General features: G+C 40.1%; 1 protein-coding gene across 1 annotated transcript; it reads left to right on the top strand.

The window, feature by feature from the left end:
* Positions 1-891: 891 nt before the first annotated feature.
* On the top strand, positions 892-17,018 carry LOC113770133 (E3 ubiquitin-protein ligase UPL1). Its single transcript, XM_027314503.1, has 16 exons — positions 892-1,250; positions 1,917-2,012; positions 2,094-2,300; positions 3,327-11,306; positions 11,373-11,690; positions 11,829-12,030; positions 12,109-12,398; positions 12,509-12,801; positions 13,044-14,175; positions 14,281-14,427; positions 14,503-14,583; positions 14,740-14,965; positions 15,053-15,192; positions 15,755-15,861; positions 15,981-16,145; positions 16,659-17,018. The coding sequence occupies exons 1-15, from the start codon at positions 1,218-1,220 to the stop codon at positions 16,081-16,083; spliced, it is 11,355 nt and encodes a 3,784-aa protein (XP_027170304.1). The 5' UTR covers positions 892-1,217; the 3' UTR covers positions 16,084-16,145; positions 16,659-17,018.
* The last annotated feature ends 727 nt before the right edge of the window (positions 17,019-17,745 follow it).

The raw sequence follows: 17,745 nt of genomic DNA on the forward strand, positions 1-17,745 counted from the left end.
AGAGTTCTTGAATCACTTCCAAAAACCTTTTGAGCCAATATATATACGCACACACCTGTGCAATACCATTCGCAATGAGTAAGATTAATTAGAAAGGTAGGCCTTGTTTGGATTGCTTGTTTTCATCGAAAAATATTGTCGTTTTCCGTGATCACATTTTCCTATCACATTTTTTCCTCATATATATCAAATCGCTACAGTAATTTTTCCATGAAAAATGACGGAAAATGCAATCCAAACACAACCTTACTTTGCTAATCAAAGTTCGTTTCTAATAAGTAGAGTTCCTTTTTTTTTTTTGTTATAACGAAGAAATTTTTAAATACAAGATTATAATTAAGAAAATCATATCGCTAGTCATTTGTTTAAGCTCGTTGATTGAATTTGTTTAAACGCTTGCCCAAATTTGATTCATCAACTAACCAAAAAACTTTTAAAACCCTCATATGATGATAGTAGTGTTTCATAACTTTTTAACTAGATTCAGATCTTTGTTTTTGACAAATATAACACCTAAAGTTTGCATGTAAAAATTCAAGCAGTTGAAATTGTGTCTTTGGTAAAATCTTGTTTAAACTCAATTCACATTAACAATTGAGCCCAGTCCAATCATAAATTTAATATAATTATTAAAAAATTAAAACCAATTAGAGAGCATTTTGGTGTGGAACTAGCTAGACTTGTTTAGAAACCCATGGATATTTTTGGACACAAATTATCTTTATAATACTACGTGTTATCCCCAGAGCAGAATTACATTTTTTTTATCCTTTAATTTCTCTGTACTTTTGAAATTTTACTACTACTTCCCTTCTCCTCTGCGTCTGTCTCTGTATAAATAGCCCACACAAAGAGGAGGCCTTTGCTGAGTGGTTTTAATTTGTATTTCTCGCTGCAGACCTATTTTTCTCTCTGTATAATTATCTCCGTGCGATCAACATTCACCAATCGTATCCCAAAACCCTTCTCCAAAAAAACCCTAGAAATTCACGATCGGCTAAAAAAGCAGAAAATTCATCTCTTCAATTTGTTTTATCGCCTCTTCATATCTTAATCTCATTTCTCCAGCGCCCGATCCGCCTCATTGATTTTATCTACTATTTTTCTTTTCAGTTTGCTGATAGAACTCATATCCGATCGATTCTAGGCTATAGAATCGGTCGACTTTGTAGTTTGTTATTCCAATCAGGCAATGGTTTCATTTGGTTGATTTCAATATGAAGTTGAAACGGAGGAGAGCTGTTGAAGTGGTTCGTAACCTTAACCTTGCTTATTAAACTACTTAGTTTATTGCTTGTTGAACTACTTAGTTGATTGAGTATTTGCTGAATTTTATGCTAAAGTTTTGTTCCTTTTTTTTTTAATGCTGAATTATAGTTTGTACTTGTTACTGTATAGCTGAAGTGATTTGAACTGTGAGAAGATTGTTTTATTTGTGAAACTCATGCACGAGAATTGTAAAGCTTATTCTTTTTAGGAATTTTCACCTGTTTTTGTTGAAGTAGGGGTAATGTCGTTCTGTAAAACTCAATCCTTTCTACACAATTGAGCTTCTCAGTTGTCATTTACCAATTTTGAAAATGCTGGAAAGGAACAAGTGATACTCTTGGGATATTTTTCTGAATGCTGCTCGTATCAGCTCTTCAATTTTTATTTTTCTTATTTGTTTTTTAGAACTTGATATCTACTTGGGAAAAAAGCATCAGTTTTACAAAACAGTGTACAGCGTATTCTAGTTTTTTCCATGGATATGTTCTGTTGTTCTGTTTGGATTATTAAGCTGTGATTTTTCTGATCTATGCTATTCCAATTTTCATCTACATTTCTATTATTTTTGGGATGTCGATGGATTAGGCTAATTCACTGGGTCATGTACGTGACTTTTGCTAATCGTTGTCCTTTCCGCCTTATTGCAGCCTCCAAGGATTAAATATTTCATCAACAATGTTACTTCTACTCCTCTTGAAAATATTGAGGAACCGCTGAAAAGTTTTGTTTGGGAGTTTGAAAAGGTGCACTTTATGAGTGTCATTAATTCTAGTTCCTTTGCAATGCATTTTCTTTCAGAGTTACTGAATTTCTAATTGATGCAGGGAGATTTTCATCACTGGGTCGATCTTTTTAATCATTTTGATACCTTTTTTGAGAAATACATAAAACCAAGGAAGGATTTGCAGCTTGATGACAACTTTTTGGAGTCTGATCCTCCCTTCCCTAGGGAGGCTATTATTCAGATTCTGCGTGTTATAAGGGTAATCTTGGAGAACTGCACAAATAAGCACTTCTATAGCTCATACGAGGTATACATCTTCTCATGAAAACTGGATTTGATCAAGCATCGAATTGTCTTGACTCCGATTTGCTTGGGATGGCCGTAAAATGTGTTTTGCTATTCAGCTGCAGTGTAAGATGCCAGTAATATTAAAAAGTGTTAACCTCTAACTACATGATTGAGAAAGCAGTGCACTGGGATAATGTTTAAGATAGTAATCTTTGAAATCCTATTAGTTGTTATGATGTGTTTTTCATGGAAGCCCACAAGATTATGAAAGTTTTCAGTTATTCTGAATCCAAATATTGCTTAATGTAGCAGCAGTTTTATAAAGTTTGGGGAAAAGGGAGAACATGCATTCTAATATGCTGTGGAATAGGACTAGATGCTGTGGAGCTAGGAAGCCACAAAGTAAGTTGAGACTATGTACCTTGGATGAGTTTAATTGATCTATTTCAAAAGAATCGGATACATGGATTAGCTGCTGTTGAAGCAGAGGAAATGTGGAGTTGGTTAGTTGTAATAGGCATGCGGATCTACAATAAGATGAACAGTTTGTAAATATACATTTTAGAAGTGCTTATGGATATGAAAGTATTTTTCTGCTTACGGACTTACCTGTCAAAAGTTAGGCGAGATATAAATTTAACTTTTGACTCTTAATTGGGCAACTGAACTCATTGAACATCAGTTGGAAGTAAGGTACAGAATTTACACAGGAAAGCTTGGCTTTCGGGGAAAACACAGAGAAAAATTTTTAGCTGACTATATTAGATCTCTGCAACTGAACTAACATTTTTCAGAGTTCTGTTTGGAATTGTTTTCAAACTCCCATTTAGTTTCGTAAGCCCTGTCGTCAATTGGATTTGTGAAGTAAATTCATGTTCTAAGTTTGTTTAGTTAAGCGAAGATTATCATTGTATGACTACAAGAGTGAGTTTTTATTAGTGCAAGTAATTTGTTTTATCTAGTTTTTGTTACCTTATCAATTTTCTTTCAAAATTTTTACTGCCTTTACCTGCAGTTTAACCACGTACTTGTAATATTGGTGCAGCATCATTTGTCGTCTCTGCTTACTTCCACTGATGCAGATGTAGTTGAGGCATGCTTGCAAACTTTGGCTGCTTTTTTAAAGAAAACAATTGGGAAGTATATCATAAGAGATACTTCTCTCAGGTCAAAATTGTTTGCTTTTGCACAAGGTTGGGGAGGAAAAGAAGAAGGCCTCGGATTAGTTGCTTGTGCTGTGCAGAATGGTTCTGATGCAGTTGCTCGTCAGTTGGGTTGCACCTTACACTTTGAGTTCTATGCTGTAAATGAATCTTTAAATGAGTTAGGTACTGCAGAGCAACATCCCCAAGGGCTACAAATCATTCATTTGCCCAATGTTGATAACAGAAAGGAGTCTGATTTGGAGCTGTTGAATAAATTAGTTGTAGAGTACAGAGTTCCCCCTAGTTTGAGATTTTCTCTTTTGACAAGATTGCGATTTGCGAGGGCTTTTAGCTCCCTTGCCATGCGACAACAATATACATGCATTCGCCTGTATGCCTTTGTAGTTCTTGTTCAAGCATGTACTGATGCTGATGACTTGGTCTCTTTCTTTAATGCTGAGCCGGAATTCATCAATGAATTGGTTACCTTGTTAAGCTATGAAGCTGCGATCCCTGAGAAGATTCGGATTTTGAGTATTCTTTCCTTGGTTGCCATTTGTCAGGATCGAGCACGTCAGCCTACTGTATTGACTGCTGTAACATCTGGTGGGCACCGTGGTATTCTATCTAGCCTTATGCAAAAAGCCATTGATTCCATTGTGAATAGTTCATCAAAATGGTCTGTTGTTTTTGCGGAGGCTTTGTTATCTCTCGTCACTGTTTTGGTCTCATCATCATCAGGCTGCTCAGCCATGCGCGAAGCAGGATTTATACCTACTCTTTTGCCTCTACTTAAAGATATGGACCCTCAGCATTTGCATTTGGTCAGCATGGCTGTACATGTGCTAGAAGCCTTCATGGATTACAGCAACCCTGCTGCTGCACTTTTCAGGGACTTGGGTGGTTTGGATGATACCATATCACGTCTAAAGGTAGAAGTGTCTCATATAGAAAATGGCTCAAAGCAGCTAAGCTCTTCCATTGTTGACCTTGACAGTTCTGAATCTAGCAGTTCACAAGCAGTCACGGAGTCTTCTTCTGATCTAGATAACATGCAGCCTCTTTATTCAGAAGCATTGGTTGCATATCATCGACGGTTACTGATGAAAGCCTTGTTGCGTGCAATATCCTTGGGAACCTATGCTCCTGGAGCCACTGCTCGTATTTCTGGTTCAGAAGAGAGCTTGCTGCCACGTTGCTTATCCATAATTTTCAGGAGAGCAAAAGATTTTGGTGGTGGGTTGTTCTCTCTTGCTGCAACTGTGATGAGTGATCTCATTCACAAAGATCCTACCTGCTTTGGTGCTCTAGAAGAGGCAGGTCTTCCTGCCACGTTTATGGATGCTATTATGGACGGTGTATTATGTTCTTCTGAAGCTATTAGTTGCATACCGCAGTGCCTCGATGCCTTGTGTTTGAATAACAATGGCCTTCAGGCTGTGAAAGATCACAATGCTTTAAGGTGCTTTGTGAAAATTTTTACATCTAGGACATACTTGCGTGCCCTTACTGGTGACACTCCAGGTTCCTTGTCTAGTGGTCTGGATGAACTAATGCGTCATGCTTCACAATTGCGTGGACCTGGAGTGGATATGTTGATTGAAATACTGAACAACATTGCAAAACTTGGTTCTGGCCCTGAATCTGCTTCCTCTACCGATTCGCCAGGCTCTACTGGACATGTCCCCATGGAAACTGATGTTGAGGATAAGTGCATGGCTGTAGCAGATGGTAGGGATTTGTGCAAGGTTGAAAGCTCGGAGCAAGCAGTTGAAACATCTTTGGATGCCTCAATAGTAAATATTGAATCTTTTCTTCCTGATTGTATAGGCAATGCTGCTCGTCTTCTTGAAACAATCCTACAGAATTCTGATGCCTGCCGTATCTTTGTTGAGAAAAAGGGAATTGAGGCTGTCTTGCAGTTGTTTGTGTTGCCTTCCATGCCTCTTTCCGTTTCTGTTGGTCAAAGCATATCTGTTGCATTTAAGAACTTCTCCCCGCAGCACTCTGTTTCTCTAGCTCGTGCAGTATGTTCCTTCTTGAGAGACCATTTGAAGGCGACAGTTGAACTTTTAGTTTCAGTGGAAGGCATGCCACTTGCTCAGCTGGAAGTTGCACAGAGATCGAAATTCTTGAGATGCCTTTCCAGTCTTGAAGGGATACTGTCTCTTGCCAATTCTTTGTTGAAGGGTACAACTACCATTATTTCTGAACTCGGTTCGGCAGATTCTGATGTGTTTAAGGATCTTGGCAGGGTTTATAGGGATACACTATGGCAAGTATCTTTGTGTTGTGACACAAAGGCTGACGAGAAGCGGAATGTTGAAGCAGAGCCTGAAAGTGCTGAGGGTGGTGCTTCTAATGCAGCTGGAAGAGAGAGTGACGATGATGCAAACATTGTCTCGTACAGGTATACAAATCCAGTTACTGTCAGGACGAGTTCTCACTCCCCTTGGGGTCTGGAACGGGAGTTTATTTCTGTTGTTCGTTCAAGTGAAGGTTTTAATCGTCGTAGTCGACATGGTTTGGCACGTTTAAGGGGAGCAAGGGCTGGCAGGCATTTGGAATCTTTGCAAATAGATCCTGAAAGTGCAGCTAATGGCACAGAGCCTGCTACCCAGGATTTGAAGAAGAAAAGTCCTGAGGTTCTTGTTTTAGAGACACTTACAAAACTTGCTTCCAGCATACGTACTTTCTTCACTGCTCTTGTCAAGGGATTTACATCTCCAAACCGTCGAAGGACTGAGACAGGATCTTTGAGTTCAGCTTCAAAAATCATTGGAAGTGCCTTATCTAAAGTTTTTCAAGAGGCTTTTGGGTTTTCAGGATATTCTTACTCTTCTGGGCATGAAATTTCACTGTCAGTCAAGTGTCGCTATCTTGGGAAGTTGGTTGATGATATGGTGGCTCTTACATTTGATGGTAGGCGTCGGACCTGTTACACAGTGATGATCAACAATTTTTATGTTCATGGAGCTTTTAAGGAGGTTCTAAGAACATTTGAAGCTACAAGTGCGTTGCTGTGGACACTACCTTATTCGCTTCCAGCTTCTGGTCTTGATCATGAAAAGAATGCTGAGGAAGGCAAATTGTCTCACAGTTCGTGGCTGCTTGATACATTGCAGAGTTATTGTCGCCTTCTTGAATATTTTATCAATTCTTCTTTGCTGTTGTCTCCAACCTCAGCATCCCAGGCACAGCTGCTTGTGCAACCTGTTGCAGTTGGTCTGTCTATTGGATTGTTTCCTGTTCCTAAGGACCCTGAAGTGTTTGTTCGTATGCTGCAGTCTCAGGTTCTGGATGCTATAGTTCCCATCTGGAATCACCCTTTGTTTCCAAATTGTAATCCAGTTTTTATAACTTCTATTATTTCACTAATCACTCATGTATATTCTGGTGTTGGTGATGTTAAACAAAATCGTAGTGGGTTGTTAGGGAATACAAACCAACGTTTGGTGGCTCCACCACCTGATGAAGCTACCATTGCTACCATTGTTGAGATGGGGTTCTCAAGAGCAAGAGCTGAGGAGGCATTAAGAAGAGTGGAAACTAATAGTGTCGAAATGGCTATGGAATGGTTATTTAGTCATGCTGAAGATCCTGTGCTGGAGGATGATGAATTGGCTCGTGCACTTGCTTTATCTCTAGGAAATTCCTCAGAAGCATCTAAAGTCGATAACACAGAAAAATCAGTGGATGTTTTGGCAGAAGAGGAACAAATTAAGACCCCTTCTGTTGATGACATCCTTGCTGCAACAATGAAGTTGTTTCACAGTAGTGATTCAATGGCTTTCCAGTTGACAGATTTGCTTGTGACTCTTTGCAATAGGAACAAAGGAGAAGACCGTGATCGGGTGATTCCTTATCTTGTAAAGCAGCTAAAGCAGTGCCCCATGGAATTCTCAAAGGATAATAGTGCATTGTGCATGGTTTCACATACTTTAGCATTGATTTTATCTGAAGATGAAAATGCTCGACAAATTGCTGTGCAGAGTGGCATTGTCCCATTGGCAATTGATATCTTGATGAACTTCAAAGCAAGGACTACTTCAGGAAATGAGATTTTGAGCCCGAAATGTATTAGTGCTTTACTTCTAATCCTGGATAATTTGTTGCAATCCAGGCCCAGAATCTCTCGTGAAAGTACAGAAGAGACTGCAGCAGGACCAATACCTGACTCATCAGAGGAACATGTTGCATCTCCAGTTCTGGAAGATGTTGCTGAGAAAAAATCCACTCCTCTTTTGCAGGATAAAGAAAGTAGCACCATCTTTGAGAAAACATTTGGAAAACCTACAGGCTTTTTGACGATGGAAGATTGTGGTAATGTATTGATTATTGCTTGTGACTTGATAAACCAGCATGTACCAGCTTTGGTTATGCAGGCCGTTCTTCAGTTATGTGCTCGCTTGACAAAACAACATGCTCTGGCTTTGCAATTTCTTGAAAATGGTGGCTTGGCAGCTCTATTTGGTCTTCCAAGGAGTTGCTTTTTTCCAGGGTATGATACCTTGGCATCTGCAATTATTCGACATCTTATTGAAGACCCTCAGACACTGCAAACAGCTATGGAATTGGAGATACGACAAACTCTAAGTGGAAATCGTCATGTTGGTCGTGTCTCTGTTAGAACATTTTTGACATCAATGGCACCTGTTATATCTAGAGATCCAGGGGTCTTTATGAAAGCAGCAACTGCTGTTTGTCAGTTGGAATCATCTGGAGGAAGGACCACAATTGTGTTATCAAAAGAAAAAGATCGAGAGAAGGAGAAAGAGAAACAAAAAGCTTCTGGTGTTGAAGCTGGGATGGCTTCCAATGATTCTGTTCGAATATCTGATCATAAAATGCATGATGGACCTGCAAAGTGCTCTAAAGCCCACAAGAAGGTTCCTGTGAATCTCACTCTGGTGGTGGATCAACTTCTTGAAATTGTATTGACATTTCCATTGAAGAAAAGTGACGAAGATTTCGCTGCTTATGAGAATGCTATGGAGGTAGATGAATCTACAACCAAGATAAAGGGAAAGTCCAAGGTTGATGAGACGAGGAATGCTGAGACAAATAGTTTTTCAGAGAAATCTGCAGGTCTGGCTAAGGTGACATTTGTTCTCAAGTTACTGAGTGATATTCTTTTGATGTATGTACATACTGCTGGAGTAATTTTGAGACGGGGTATTGAACTGTCTCAACTTCGGGGATCTAATCAATTAGACTGCTCTGGACAGGGTGGAATCATCCATCATGTTTTACATCGGCTTCTTCCCCTTCCAATTGATAAAACTGCAGGTCCAGACGAATGGAAAAATAAGCTTTCTGAAAAGGCTTCCTACTTTTTGGTTGTTCTTTCCAGCCGCTCAGGTGAAGGGCGTAGGCGAGTGATTAACGAACTTGCAAAAGCATTATCTCCATTTTCAAATTCAGAAAGTAATTCATCCAGTTGTAGCTTTTTGCCAGATAAAAAGGTCCTTGCTTTTGTTGATTTGGTATATGCTATTTTATCTAAGAACTCATCTTCCAGTAATTTACCTGGCTCTGGTTGCTCTCCTGATGTGGCCAAAAGCATGATAGAAGAGGGGATGGCTCGGTGTTTGTCTGGCATTCTGCAGAAACTCGATTTGGACCACCCTGATGCTCCAAAAATTGTGAATCTCATACTCAAGTCTTTGGAAAGCCTAACAAGAGCTGCTAATGCTAGTGAGCAACTAGCAAAGTCTGACTGTTTGAACAAGAAAAAAGCTGTTGGCGTCAGTGGAAGATCTGATGAGAATGTAAATGTAACCTCAGCCTCTCGAACAGCAGAGTCTAATGGTCATGGAAACTGCCAACAGGAAGCCACGGGTGCTGCAAGTTCAGAACAACAGCCTCCAGAAAGCTCCCAAAATGGAGGTGATGGGGGTAGAGATTCAATCCAGTCTATGGAGCATGAAATGAGGATAGAGGAGTCTGCAAATGGAAATCCACCTTTGGAACTTGGGTTGGATTATGTGCGTGAGGATATGGAAGAAGCTGGTGTCATGGAAAACAGAGATCAAATTGGTATGGCCTTTCATGCTGAGAATAGGGTAGTTGATGATATGGGCGATGAAGATGATGACATGGGCGATGATGGCGAGGATGATGAGGATGATGATGACGGGGACGAAGAGGATGAAGATATTGGAGAAGATGGCACTGCACTGATGTCTCTAGCTGATACTGATGTGGAGGATCATGATGAAGCTGGTGGGGATGAATATAACGAGGATATGGTTGATGAAGAGGATGATGATTTCCATGAGAATCGTGTTATTGAGGTTAGGTGGAGGGAAGCCCTAGATGGGCTGGATCATTTACAAGTACTTGGGCAACCAGGAACTGGGGGTGGACTCATTGATGTTGCTGCGGAGCCCTTTGAAGGAGTGAATGTGGATGACCTTTTTGGCCTTCGTAGAACTTTTGGATTTGAACGTCGCCGTCAGATAAACAGAAATTCGTTTGAGCGATCTGCCACAGATAGGACTGGTCTTCGACATCCTCTCCTCTCGAGGCCATCACCATCTTCTGATTTGGTTTCAATGTGGTCTGCAACTGGAAATTCAGCCAGGGATGTTGAAGGTTTCTCTACCGGAAATCTTGATGCATCTCATTTTTACATGTTTGATGCTCCAGTTCTTCCCTATGACAATGCACCATCTAGTCTCTTTGGTGATCGAGTAGGTGGTTCAGCACCGCCACCATTGGCAGATTTTTCTGTTGGTTTGGAGTCTCTTCGAGTGCCTGGGCGAAGGGTGTCTGGTGATGGCCGGTGGACAGATGATGGCCAACCCCAAGCTGGTGGTCAAGCTGCAACTGTTGCTCAGGCAATTGAAGAACTGTTCATATCTCAAATGAGCAACAATGCTCCCAATCATCTGAATGAAAGGCTGTCAGAAAACACGTCTGCGAAACAGCAGGCAGATACCCTCTTGGTTGCTGATAGTCAAGTGCCACTAGATGGTGATAGCACTGTTGCTCAACAGCATGATGTACAAATTCAGGAGAATGATCCTGGAATTGATCGATTAGGTGAAGGTCAGTGTTCTCAGGAAGCAGTTGATCGGGAGGTTGTTACTGAACAAGCAGGTGATCCCCATCAACTGAGTGAACCTGCAGCCAATTTAATTTCGGAGAACACTCCAGAAGCACAGGATATCATGGAAACTGGGGAAGAAAATGGCAGTGCCATGGAGCAATTAAGTGTTATGCAGGGTTCAGTTGCCCCATCAATGTACTCACAGGCTGATCCAGTTGGTTCTAGGAGTTCTGATGGACTTGGTAGTCCCCATTATTTGCACCTGCAAAATTTAGGCCATCATAGCCCATCAGCAGCTGATAGTCAGTCTAGTAATCATGCACTTATAATTACTGGGTCAGATATGCCGGATGCTACTCTTAGTCATGCTTCTTCTGTCAATGCTGATGTTGATATGAATGCAGTGTTTATGGAAGGAGACCAGTCTTATCAATTGCTATCTACTTCGGACGTCAACGGAGAGGAGCCATCCTATAGGCAGATTGAGGTTGTCCAAGAGGCTAGTCAGACTGATGAAACTAATGTGAATAATGACGCTTCTAATGGCAATGGTATTGATCCAACCTTTTTGGAAGCACTTCCTGAAGATCTGCGAGCAGAAGTTCTTGCCTCACAGCAAGCCCAGTCCACTCAGCCTCCAACTTATACTCCACCAGCAGCTGAAGACATAGATCCAGAGTTTTTAGCAGCTCTTCCTCCAGATATACAAGCAGAAGTTCTGGCACAACAAAGAGCACAAAGGGTTGCACAGCAGGCTGCTGGGCAGCCTGTTGAAATGGATAATGCCTCAATTATTGCCACTTTCCCGGCTGATTTGCGTGAAGAGGTTTGCACTTTCAACTGTTTTCTTTTGTCCTTTAATTCTGGTGATAACTTATGCTGCTTGTTCCAGGTGCTTTTAACATCTTCAGAAGCAGTTTTATCTGCTTTGCCCTCTCCTCTGCTTGCTGAAGCACAAATGCTGAGGGACAGAGCAATGAGTCATTATCAAGCTCGCAGCTTGTTTGGAGGTAGCCACAGGTTTAACCATCGGAGAAATGGCTTGGGCTTTGATAGGCATGCGGTGATGGACCGAGGTGTTGGGGTTACAATTGGCAGGAGGGCGTCGTCTTCTATTACAGAGAGTTTGAAGTTGAAGGAACTTGAAGGGGAGCCACTCTTGGATGCAGACTCCTTGAAGGCATTGATTCGTCTCTTGCGATTAGCACAAGTAAGATATATCTCATTGACTACTACTAGTAGTTCTTTGAGAACCTTGAGACATTTTGTTACTTTGTTTTTTCTAACTCCATGTAGTTATCTGTGTATTTGTGAGTTAAGGTGGTACTCATACTTTTCATGCTTTCAGCCTCTTGGTAAAGGTCTTCTGCAACGACTCTTGTTGAACTTATGTGCGCACAGTAGTACAAGAGCCATTCTTGTTCATCGTCTGCTTGATGCCCTCAAGCCTGTAAACGAAGGATCAGTTGGTGGACTGACAACATCGAATTCACTAAGGCTTTATGGGTGTCAGTCCAATGTTGTTTATGGCCGATCTCAGTTGTTTGATGGTATTTCTCCTTTCTGCTGAATGTAAGTAGTTTGTGGTTCCAAAATTTGATCTTATGGATGATTTCATTCCTTTGCAGGCCTTCCTCCACTGGTGTTGCGTCGGATTCTTGAGATTTTGACTTACCTTGCCAACAATCATTCAGCTGTTGCCAGTCTTCTGTTCTTTTTTGATTCTTCTCTTGTTCCAGAAGCCCTAAATGCAGACACTTCAGAAACCAAGAAGGATAAAGGCAAGGAGAAAATGTTGGAAGGAGACAACCAATCAAACAGTTTGGGATGCTCTGAAAAGGGCGATATCTCTTTGATATTGTTTCTCAAACTCTTGAGTCAACCTCTGTTCTTACGCAGCATTGCTCATCTTGAGCAGGTGTGCTCAATATATTTGTGGCAGTGATACTCTCTTTATGGTTTCATAAATTCTTGTCTATGTTTCTTCGCCTAGTTTACCTGTGATGTTTCTTAATTTTAATTATGCAGGTCATGGGTCTCATTCAAGTGGTGGTACACACTGCAGTATCCAAATTAGAATGTCAATCTCATTCTGAAGAAGCAGCAGCTCACATTCAAAATCCATCCAGTGGTGGGAATATTGGTGATGTTGAGAAAGACAGTTCTTTGTTACCAGTTGAATCAAATCATCAAGATGATGAAAGCAACCCTGCTAGGAAATCCACCCCACACTGTGAGAAGAACATGAACATCTATCATATATTCTTGCAGCTTCCACAATCTGATCTGCACAATCTCTGCAGCATTCTTGGCCATGAGGGGTAATTCTTTCCCACTATGATGTAGCTATGGTGTTGGGTAGTTATTTGTTTGCCTGTGGATTGTGTTTCCTGTAGATTATCTATTGAATTGTAACTTTCATTTAATGTTTTCGCTAAATTTTGTTCACAAACTCTTCCCTTTTGGCTGCTGGCACCCTTTATAAGAGAAACAAAAGGAGAAAAAAGAGTTAAATGTATTGACATGTAATCAACTTCGTCATAATTAATCTTTTGTTCATCAGGCTTTCAGACAAGATTTACATGCTTGCTGGTGAGGTGCTGAAGAAGTTGGCCTCTGTTGCTGCTCCTCATCGCAAATTCTTCATTTCAGAGCTTTCAGGCTTAGCTCAAGAATTGAGCAGCTCAGCTGTTAATGAGCTTATCACTCTTAGAAATACACACATGTTGGGTTTGAGTGCTGGATCCATGGCTGGTGCTGCTGTTCTTCGGGTGCTGCAAACATTAAGTACATTCACTTCTGTGAGCAATGATAGTAACAGGGACACAATGACTATTGAGGAACAGGAAGAGCATGCTAATACGTGGAAGCTAAATGTGGCTCTGGAACCACTGTGGCAAGAACTGAGTGAATGCATTAGCGCTATGGAGTCAGAGCTTACACAAAGCTGTTTGTCTTCTGTTATGCCCAATGTTAACATTGGGGAGCATATACAGGGTTCTTCATCTGTGTCTCCGCCTCTTCCTCCTGGAACTCAAAGACTTTTGCCATTTATTGAGGCCTTCTTTGTCTTGTGTGAGAAACTACAGGCACACAATTCTTTCATTCACCAAGATTATGCTGATGCTACTGCAAGAGAGGTGAAAGAGTCTGCAGGGAGTCCAGTTTTGTTTTCTAGCAAATACAGTTTGGATTCTCACAGGAGAATTGATGGGACTTTGACATTTACTCGGTTTTCTGAGAAGCATCGTCGCCTTCTAAATGCCTTTGTCAGGCAGAATCCTGGGCTGTTGGAAAAGTCTCTTTCTATGTTGCTGAAAGCGCCACGGCTTATTGATTTTGACAACAAGCGAGCTTATTTCCGCTCAAGAATACGGCAACAGCATGAGCAACACCTCTCAGGGCCTTTACGAATAAGTGTCCGGCGAGCATATGTATTAGAGGATTCATACAATCAGTTGCGGATGCGACCAACTCAGGACCTGAAGGGCCGACTAAACGTCCATTTTCAAGGTGAAGAGGGTATTGATGCCGGTGGGTTGACACGAGAATGGTACCAACTGCTCTCCAGGGTTGTATTTGACAAAGGGGCTTTGCTATTCACCACTGTGGGAAACAATGCTACTTTCCAGCCAAACCCAAATTCTGTCTATCAGACTGAACATCTCTCTTATTTTAAATTTGTAGGCCGCGTGGTAATGCTTGAGGATTTTTGTTCCTTATTTTTTGAATCCTTAGTGTCTTTTGTATTCTTCCTCGAACTTGCAGCTGTAATCATGTCTAGTAAACACCTTTTGTAGGTTGCGAAGGCACTGTTTGATGGGCAACTGTTAGATGTGTACTTTACGCGATCATTCTACAAGCATATCCTTGGTGTGAAGGTGACTTATCATGATATAGAGGCTGTTGATCCAGATTATTATAAAAACCTGAAATGGATGCTGGAGGTGAGTTGCATAATGTTTGCATTGGTTTATTATTAATACTTTTTGAGTGGCTGATGGTTTATTTAATGCCTTCAGAATGATGTGAGCGATGTACCTGATCTCACATTCTGCATGGATGCTGATGAAGAAAAGCACATTCTGTATGAGAAAACAGAGGTATTCAAGTCACAGTTTTTCTGTTTATGGCGTGCATTACATATTGAACTTAGTTTGAAGATTCAGATCTCTTTAAGTTTCTTCTACTATTTAATGGGTGCTCATTAGGGTGAAGTCGCTAAGAATCTAATTCTTCTTTATTTTTCTGATAAATAGGTAACTGGTTATGAGCTTAAACCTGGCGGAAGCAACATAAGAGTCACAGAGGAAACAAAGCATGAATATGTGGATCTTGTGGCTGACCATATTCTGACAAATGCAATACGGCCTCAAATTAATTCCTTCATGGAGGGCTTCAATGAATTAGTGCCAAAGGAACTTATATCTATCTTTAATGATAAAGAGCTTGAGCTGCTAATAAGTGGTCTTCCAGAAATAGATTGTGAGTTTGTTGGCTTCCAATGCTTTATATTTGTATGAAATTATTACTTTGTCCTTTTAAGTATCTTAATGGTGATTTCCTTTGTAGTGGATGATTTAAAGGCCAACACCGAGTACACAGGATACACAGCTGCATCTTGTGTTGTTCAGTGGTTTTGGGAAGTTGTCAAAGGCTTCAATAAGGAAGATATGGCAAGATTATTGCAATTTGTTACTGGTACATCTAAGGTAATCTGGTGTCCCTTAAGTAATTTTGATCCGACATTTGTTATTAATAACTTTTAATAGCTTGCATGCTGCTTATAGATTGATAACTTAGTTATTGTGGAGGTATAACTAGTGAAGGAGTTCTCAGAAAAATCTGAAAGTGAGCTTAAGTTTCTTGGATATTTTATTTACTAGAAGAGGGATTTGGAGTCATGGCTATAATTGGCTTTGAGAAAGTTGACAAATTGGGAAAATGCTTCAGTTTATTTTGGTGGAATAAAATAGGTGAATAAAAATTATTTACGTAAATATTGAGAAGTATTGAAATACTTCTTTTGGAGTGTTAGATAAATAAAGTACACAATATCACTATGTAAATAGAAATGTTTGTTATCTCAACAACTAAACATGGGATATTATTCTTGTAACAATGACCTTTGTTGTCTTCACTGAAATAAACTGTAACAAAAAATGAGATTGGTACAGCATGAGTGAGACAGATGTTTACTCAGTAATACATGATGTAATTTTGGTTCAATGAGATTTCAGAAGTCATTTCTTAGCTCCGCTTTTATTTTCTTAGGTTCCTTTGGAGGGCTTTAAGGCATTGCAAGGTATTTCTGGTGCTCAGAGGTTTCAAATTCACAAGGCATATGGAGCTCCTGAAAGACTGCCATCAGCTCATACATGGTAAGTTTAGTAACGTACGTAGACAGGATTACTAGTTCACTTGTCCCTAGCTTTTAATATCTGCTGGTTGCTCAGATTTGTGTCATATTTTTAACTTTCAAATCCTTTTTTTTTTCCAGTTTCAACCAACTGGACCTCCCCGAATATACGTCGAAGGAACAGCTTCAAGAGCGCTTGCTACTGGCTATCCATGAAGCTAGTGAAGGATTTGGCTTTGGATAAAATATCTCAGAAGTGTCTGCCCTAGAAGTTGGTGGAATTTGATACTGCAATTTCATGTACATGTTAGTGCCCTTGTGAAATGAGTGCAACTCTTCTCGTTTTGTGTTCACTTTTCACGGTGTTCTTCCTCCATTTTTCTCTTCAGAAGAAAAATGCAGGTCTTGCATAGCTATTTGCTTCTTGCCAGTCCATTCATCATGCCCATTTTGTTTTTGTTTTTTTTAAATGAAAAATCCTAATTTCAACCTTCTTGATTGAAAAACCCGAAGATAAGCTGTCCATTGAATCCTTTTTCTTCCTGTAGTTCTTATGAATAGGTTTCTTAGCCAGCAGCATTTTCAGAGTTTCTGCTTGCGTACTATTAGAACCGATGTTTGATGCTTTAAGCTTTGTTGATACTAGTTGTTTGAAATGGGTATTGAGACCAAATTTCCAAATTTGGACAAGTTTGTTGACATAGGATCTGGAGCCAATGTTAAGTTCATTTTGGCATTTGGATGTTACTGAAGAGTTTTGTGTATTTTGTCTAGTGTGTCTTTTTTCCCACGAGGCTCTGACATTTATTTATTTTGCAGATCATGAAGCATTAAAGCTCAAATCAGATATTCGTAGCATACAAGTCAAATTGAATTTTCGACTTAACGGGGATGCATCAGATTTTCGAAGTTTGAGATGGGGGTAATTTCAGGCACCGTCGCCCTTTTCTGAAGCAAATTTTTGCGTCTTTGATCCCGTGGCTAGGAAATTGGTTATTTATGGCTCCTTGCCACATCTATGGATCAGGAGACGCATAATTAATGAAGACTCATTTGTATATACATTCTTTTTTGTTTTTATATATTAATATCTGCTGGGGAGAAGTTTTTCCTTTTTGTGCATGATGGCCTTGAGACTCCTATATCTAAATAAATATTCGTGGATGAAGCTTTCCAAGATATCATCATCAATTTTTGCCTTCTGTTATTATCTTGGTATCTGCAAGGAAGATGTGTACTCTTCTATCACGTCATAGAGGAGACTGACTTCCTGTGATGTTTTTATGGTGGAAGCCTATACATTGTATCCTTGTTGTATGGGTCTCTGTTGCTGTTGAACTAGTGCATCCTTGACAGGGAATTTCAATGCAGAACTTAGACGGGAGGTTAAAAGTATCGAGGCAATTATGGAAATGATTAAATTTTAACCCCCATGACTGACCCGTCCCCAAACTTTTATTTTTAGCCATATGGTTCATCGTCAACTGGCCATTGGTTGCTAAATTAAATGCCCATGTAGTAAAATGCTACGTATGTGAATAATCTATATTTGGTCAAGCTAATTAATGGGAGTACCATTTTTGTCCCCTTAAAAATCCTCGATGCAAATACAGCCGGTGTACTGTAAATCACTAGTAAAAACTTTGCTTTGTAGTTATATTAAGAAGATTATAATGAGCTCTTCCTATCAATTCCCCTAAAGCCTATTTTCGCCTGGGCTGGTACGGTGAGCGAATGCTTTTAGGGCGTCTAAGAAATCTCATTGGATACCTCGGTTAAAGGGTCTTAAAGCCTGTTTCCCCAGGGCCCTATATGATTTTGAGGTGAAAGTGAACACATTAAAAGATGTTGCCTTTCATTGAAGAATGGCCCATCATAGGCCCAAAAATAAGTACAAAATTTTCAC

The sequence above is a fragment of the Coffea eugenioides genome, chromosome 5 (assembly GCF_003713205.1).
Source record: "Coffea eugenioides isolate CCC68of chromosome 5, Ceug_1.0, whole genome shotgun sequence".
Lineage (NCBI taxonomy): Eukaryota > Viridiplantae > Streptophyta > Magnoliopsida > Gentianales > Rubiaceae > Coffea > Coffea eugenioides.

What these genes read in the sequence shown, in the direction of transcription:
- LOC113770133 (XM_027314503.1), top strand. Translation starts at nt 1,218, where the DNA reads ATGAAGTTGAAACGGAGGAGAGCTGTTGAAGTG. An exon ending in CGGCTGATTTGCGTGAAGAG is followed by an intron (nt 11,307 to 11,372) that starts GTTTGCACTTTC and finishes TGCTTGTTCCAG; the next exon opens with GTGCTTTTAACATCTTCAGA. An exon ending in TTAAATTTGTAGGCCGCGTG is followed by an intron (nt 14,176 to 14,280) that starts GTAATGCTTGAG and finishes CACCTTTTGTAG; the next exon opens with GTTGCGAAGGCACTGTTTGA.